Genomic DNA, 6,000 nt, shown 5'->3' on the forward strand with positions numbered 1-6,000 from the left:
TGATGTAGTTATCCCTCATGACTCTCCAATGCTAGAGAGGGAGTGTGAGAGGGTGGTGAGATGGGGTCGGTGAGTGTCATCTATATAGGTATACTGGTGCATAGTTTCTAGAGAGGGACGCCCTTGATGCATTGTCAGACGTTTGGCAGGTTCAAATCTTGGAGCTGGGATTGACATCCAGGTTCATGATGAGTTGGTTATTTTTTAGGGATTTTTTTGTGGGCATTTTTCATGCAGATTGGTATTTATTGTTGCCAGTCGGCCAATAGTAATACTGGCCGACCAACATTTATTGCTCCCATATTTTTGTTCTATATAGTTTGTGGCTCCTCTCCTCTCATTTAGTCGTCATCATTCTTCAGGTGGTCTTTTTGTTGGAGAGAGGAGCTAGTGCCGGTGCCCACGCAGCTAGTGACTCACTATTGTACATGTCATTCTTGTGTTTGGTATATGGATTCCATTTTCTTGGCACATCTTTGAGTTCTTGTTTTTTGCAGTGTTCTTCCGTTTCCTTTCTCTTTTGTCTTGTGTTCAGCAGTTTTTTCCAGCACTTGTCTATGCTTCCATTGCTGCATCACTCTTGACACTATGCTTCCCATCTTTCATTTATGGTTTGAAATTTCAAGTGCTTTGCAACTTTTCATCCAATTTTTGGTGTTATATGTGACACTTGTTCATGCACAACAGCTTTTCCTTAAAAACAAAGCATTGATTCCAAAGTGACTACCAATTTACTACTCAAAAGTCAAATGTGGAAACACATGGGCTCAACAGCATGATGGTAGCAAAAAAGTCTATTCACATACATACGAAGGAGGGAAAGAAGCATCGACAAGGGGATTTAGCACCATTGAGGGTGACCATTCCATGGTGTGCAAAGAATAGGCTATGGTAACCCGAGGTGTAAGAAAACAATTGTTGAAGCTCTTGCTGATGCCAAGAGTCCACTCATAAACATTTTTAAAGGTTTAATGTAATGGCTCAATACTTAAGGTTGAACATTTAACAGGTCCCAAAAGTTGCGAATCTGATGTTCATTCTGGCTTATGCTCTGCTGGAATAGCACTCTTCATCAATTTATGCCATTGCATGAAGTATCCCTGACAAACTAGGAGGAATAGCCGTTACCGGATTAGTTTCTGTGCTATCATTGGCTCTGCCTTTTCTCAACACTTCTGCAGTACTCGAGTTCTTGATTGATTTCTAGAGAAGGTCTTGGTTGTATTCACCTTAGCTCTTTCCTGCTCTTTGTCCTCCGCCATTGCTGTAGCGACAAGGTTGGCAATGGCAGTTTCTGTTTCCACTGTGTGACAATGTTTTGAGTCACAAGAAAGGGGACATAGAATTGGAGCAGCAAGGGCCTTGTGATAGTTAATGGAAAAGTAAAAAGTGGGTAATGGGTTGCAACTGATGGGCCTGGTGGCTGTTTACTTTGGGTTGGGCCCCAACTGGCTGTCTAAGATTGGTCCTGCCTTATGAGGGAACCTGTGTCTGTGTCAAAGTAAATGTTTGGGTTTATGAGATTTTGTGTTATCAACTCTTGTTTCCATAGCCCGTGTAAAGTTGGTTGTTCACATGCTGATATTTATTGTAAAATATGTAGCTGTGTTGTGCTCTTTCTTGGTCTAGTTCTATGTTTGCATGCAGTCAGCCATTTTATACCACTGTATATTGTCAACTACTTTTCTTTCTATGCCAGGATGAAAGGCTTCTTTGTGGAATTGGAGTTTCAGGACATCATTATAAACCGATATCATGTTTTTTCAGGATTGCAGCCTCTGTGGTCTTGGTAATTTACCTTTCGCTCATTTATGGACTGTATGTGCCAGATTGGAATTTTAGGTCACACTACACTGGTGACATTCTTACGGTGAGATACATTGGATGTTGATTGGCATCGAGTTCTATTTTGAACTTCTAAGAAGCTGAGGATACTGAATACATGTGTATTTCAGGTTGAATGTGGAGTTCGAGCACACTTTGGGCCTGCCTGCAATGCAGTTGGATATGTGGATCGGACAATTCTGGGTTTAAGACATATGTATCGGACTCCTGAATGGACACGGGCTCTGGTAAACAGAACCTTAATTTTGAATAGTGACAGTTGGCTGGTCTTTTTGCACTGAATATTAACTTCTGTTTATGCATTTATGTGCTCAGTGGTTTGTTCTTTCTACAGCCATGTGATTCCAAATCCCCAGAATGGACACCCAATCTCCTTCCTGGTGCACCTGCATGGTGCCAGGCACCCTTTGAACCTGAGGGCATCCTTAGGTATGTTGAATTTGCAACAAACGCTGTTAATACTTTTGCACAGCTAAATGACAAAGCAGGTTTTACGTTTGGTTTTTAAGTCATTGAGGACTTGCATAGTTCTTAGAATGAAGGGAATTGTGATAAGTTTTGCTGGGAAGTTTCATCAACAATGTAATCATCTGAGAAGCTGCAGGAGCTGCAAAACAAGCTAGAAATCAGATAAGTAAAGCATGCAATTTTATTGCTGCAGCTCCGTTTCTTCCATCCTCAGTGTGATTCTAGGAGTACACTATGGCCATGTTCTTATTCATTACCAAGTAAGTAGGCTTCTGTTCAATCATGTTGACATTTATATTTGGATATTCTGTGCTTCACCATTTTGACTATGCAGAGTCACACAAAGAGGCTTTTGCACTGGGTTATTCCAGGCCTCGTGCTGGTCCCTATAGGCATCATTCTTCATTATTCACATGGTATCTGCTCCAGCTACTACATGAATTTCTTTAACTAAAACTGTGCAACAATCATAATCAAAACATGTGTTATTATTTGCAGCAATCCCATTGAACAAGCAATTGTATAGTCTCAGCTATTTGTGCCTCACTGGGGGGGCAGCAGGCCTTGTTTTTAGTGCCTTCTATGTTCTGGTATGCTCATTATTTTGAAAAAAGGACATTCATGATTTTCTGTTCAATTCTGATAGATGAATACAAACAATGTTGATATATTTTTCATCTGTCAATTTAATGGATCAATTTGAAGATGTTTATATGTGTATTAAATTGGACAATGTTAGCATACTATTCAGACTTACTGGATCAAAAAGAATGTTGGTATATTATACATTGTTAAGCTAATTTGATACAGATTGATGTGTATCAAATCCGCAAGCCAACTCTCCTGTTGGAGTGGATGGGGCTTAATGCGATGTTTCTGTTTGTGATGGCGGCTGAGGGGATGTTCCCAGCCTTTGTCAATGGATGGTATTACAAGACTCAGAATAACACACTGGTACACGCTTTCTTTTCTTTAAACATAATCTGCTTCTTTTTAAGCCATCATAGCTTTCTACATTAGCGAATTTTTGGATTACTATAAGCCACTATCTTGTTTGATCTTCCCCATTATGGCTGGATCTCCTTTTGGTAGTGAAGTTCCTTTACCATATGAGAGTCCTGCAAGTGGGGTTGAAAACATCTCAGTTCAGGCCACTAAATGAGAGTGATGTTCATGCAGGTTCACTGGATAGAAAAACACATATTCATTAAACCATGGAAATCTGTGAAGGTGGGAACGCTTCTTTATGTCATATTTGGAGAGATTCTCTTCTGGGGCATTGTATCAGGTCTGCTGCATTGGCAAAAGATCTATTGGACACTTTGACAAAGGTTCCTACATTCCTGTAGCCTATCTGTAGTTAGTATACACCTATACCATACAGAGGCTCCTATAGCCTACCTACAATTATTATACTGCTATAGCATATGATCTTCAGTAGGTCTTTTACATATACCTATACACCTATACCATACAAAGGCTCCTATAGCCTACCTACAATTATTATACAGCTATAGCATATGATCTTCAGTAGGTCTTTTACGTATAAAAGCTAACATTCTTGTATTATTGTTTCAGTCCATGCACTCCCACATGGTTATACATTGATTGCAAACTTTGTCTCAATAGAAGTTCATCGTAGTCTTGATGTAAGCAAGAGTAACACCAGGATAATTCAAGAGAGCGAACACTACCTGACTGGATGCATACAATTACATTAGAACACTCTTTAGTGAAAACAAAGATGAAACAGTAACACATTTACTCCTTTTTGTAAATGGAGTTTCTGTTGCATCCTTCTGGAGGATTGTACCTGACCCAAGGTATCCAGTGAACAAAATAGCAAGACCCTAGAGGACTTTGAAAGACCAATGTTCAAGGCCACTCCCTGAGACATGTTTTCATACAGCAAATGGGAATGGGTTTTGAAATTATGACATGTATATGATTCAACCCTACTGAAGATGAATCTTATGATATCCTACTGTTGGTATAGGAAAAATATAACACTTTAAAATGAGAATACCTTACAAATTAGGTCAACATCTGAGTAGAGGTCTCATATGTAAGTTTTCTGCAGACGATTTTCATGAATTTATTTCACAAATTAGTTATAAACATCATCATCAGACTCTTCCACATACTTGAATTCTTCATGATTTGCTAAAACTATGGCAACTTCTAAATTATTCTTGAAAGATTGTGAGTATGCTTGGTTATGGCAGCTCTATTTTTCGCGCACACATTGCTTCTCCCCTTTCTTTACTGACTTGGGGTACATTGTGCACGCTCATATGAAGGAGTGGAATATTCAGATAGTAGTGGAGCTTCAACTTGACCTCATTGTTTTAAGCGTACCACTCATCTAAAGCTTGTTTAGTAAACCACTACCATATTGGAAGCTTTTTTAGAGTATTGTGGTTGTGTTACATTTTATACGGCACAAATCCCTTAAACTTCTTTTGGTCAAGAGCTACTTTGGCACAGATCCCTTATTCTTTTGATCTCTATTTTCATTCATTCCATGATCTATTGAAGCAAAAAATTCCATTGTTGGGCATTCATAGTCAATAATTCAAAAATTGGCATTAGAATGTTTCTTACAATAAGATTAAATTAGTAAGATTCCTTGCCTAGTAAATCAAAAGTGAGTGGGTGACTACAACTTTGATTATCAATGTGAGCTCCTTGATTAGATGTCATGTCACCCTTTTTCAAATTTTGGTGTCTATCTTGATCATGCAAATGGTTAGAGCTCTCATAAACAAGTAACACTTAAGAGAAAGAGAGAAGTAATGATAAAGAGATCATTACTTACTCCAATGCCTTTCAACTCTCCTTACTCTTCTCTCACTTAGCCTCTCTTCCACTCACTCTCAACTTAGGTTCTCTAGGATGATCACATTACGGAAAGTGTAAGACTCCATGAGGGCTTTGTAAGGAATGGATTAGGAGCCCTTTAGCTTTCATTTGTTCCTCTTTTATAGTCATCAATACATGCCTCTTTGTCCCTTGTGTAAGCTACCTTGGTTGTGAGAGTAAGCTTTGATAGTTGATAGTTGGCCAACCCCATTAGAGAAAAGTAGTTGACTCAAGAGTACACAGATTTTAGTGGACTAGGAAAACACGATTATCTTGTAGGGAAAAGCAATCAACCTAAAACATTAAAACCCCTCAAATATGCTATATCATTTGTTAAAAGGCACATTGTTAAGGTAAGCCAACTCCACACTTGCCTTTTACCTTAACAAGAAAGGCATCCATTATTACAATTTCCTAAAATGAAATTGGTTGGGTTCTAAAATACCATGCATGACATAATTGATGTAATTTGATCACATAGATTTTAGTAGATTAGTTGAAGAGGCTCTACTTCATGGCGAAAGTGTAGTTGAAATATTTTAACCCCTCTGATATGTTGTATCATTTGTAACTAGATGGCAAATCATGGGGCAAATTTAGTATTTGGTTCAAGGATGATGGTGTTAGTAGTTGTGTGTATCTTGTGCGGTCATCTCTTGCTTGTGAGCCTTAGTCCAAGTGTTAGACGAGGACATTAAGAACTTTGACATTTTCTTTGTCTAGTATTTAATGTGTTTTAGACGCCTTAGATGGAGGGCACAGTAGTGCATTTCTTGTCTACTTATTTGGCTATTTTTTAGTGGTTTGATTACATTTAGGATTCTC

General features: G+C 38.6%; 1 protein-coding gene across 7 annotated transcripts in view; it reads left to right on the plus strand.

Annotated features, from left to right (window-relative positions):
* Positions 1-4,396, plus strand: part of LOC148020181 (uncharacterized) — a 48,119-nt gene extending 43,723 nt beyond the window's left edge. For 2 of the 7 annotated variants that reach the window (XM_087700485.1, XM_087700486.1), the window contains 8 exons: positions 1,768-1,870; positions 1,956-2,072; positions 2,180-2,274; positions 2,507-2,573; positions 2,648-2,729; positions 2,812-2,903; positions 3,124-3,267; positions 3,493-4,395. In XM_087700485.1, coding sequence (XP_087556611.1) covers positions 1,768-1,870; positions 1,956-2,072; positions 2,180-2,274; positions 2,507-2,573; positions 2,648-2,729; positions 2,812-2,903; positions 3,124-3,267; positions 3,493-3,639 — 847 coding nt within the window. In that variant the 3' untranslated portion in view covers positions 3,640-4,395. Of the gene's footprint in view, positions 1-1,699; positions 1,871-1,955; positions 2,073-2,179; positions 2,275-2,506; positions 2,574-2,647; positions 2,730-2,811; positions 2,904-3,123; positions 3,268-3,492 lie in introns of all 7 variants that reach the window. The other 5 variants (XM_087700482.1, XM_087700483.1, XM_087700479.1 and 2 more) reach the window with 5 other exon arrangements.
* Positions 4,397-6,000: the final 1,604 nt, after the last annotated feature.

Source organism: Lygodium microphyllum, chromosome 19 (genome assembly GCF_053477565.2).
Source record: "Lygodium microphyllum isolate KBCC chromosome 19, Lygodium_microphyllum_v1.1.10, whole genome shotgun sequence".
Classification (NCBI taxonomy): domain Eukaryota; kingdom Viridiplantae; phylum Streptophyta; class Polypodiopsida; order Schizaeales; family Lygodiaceae; genus Lygodium; species Lygodium microphyllum.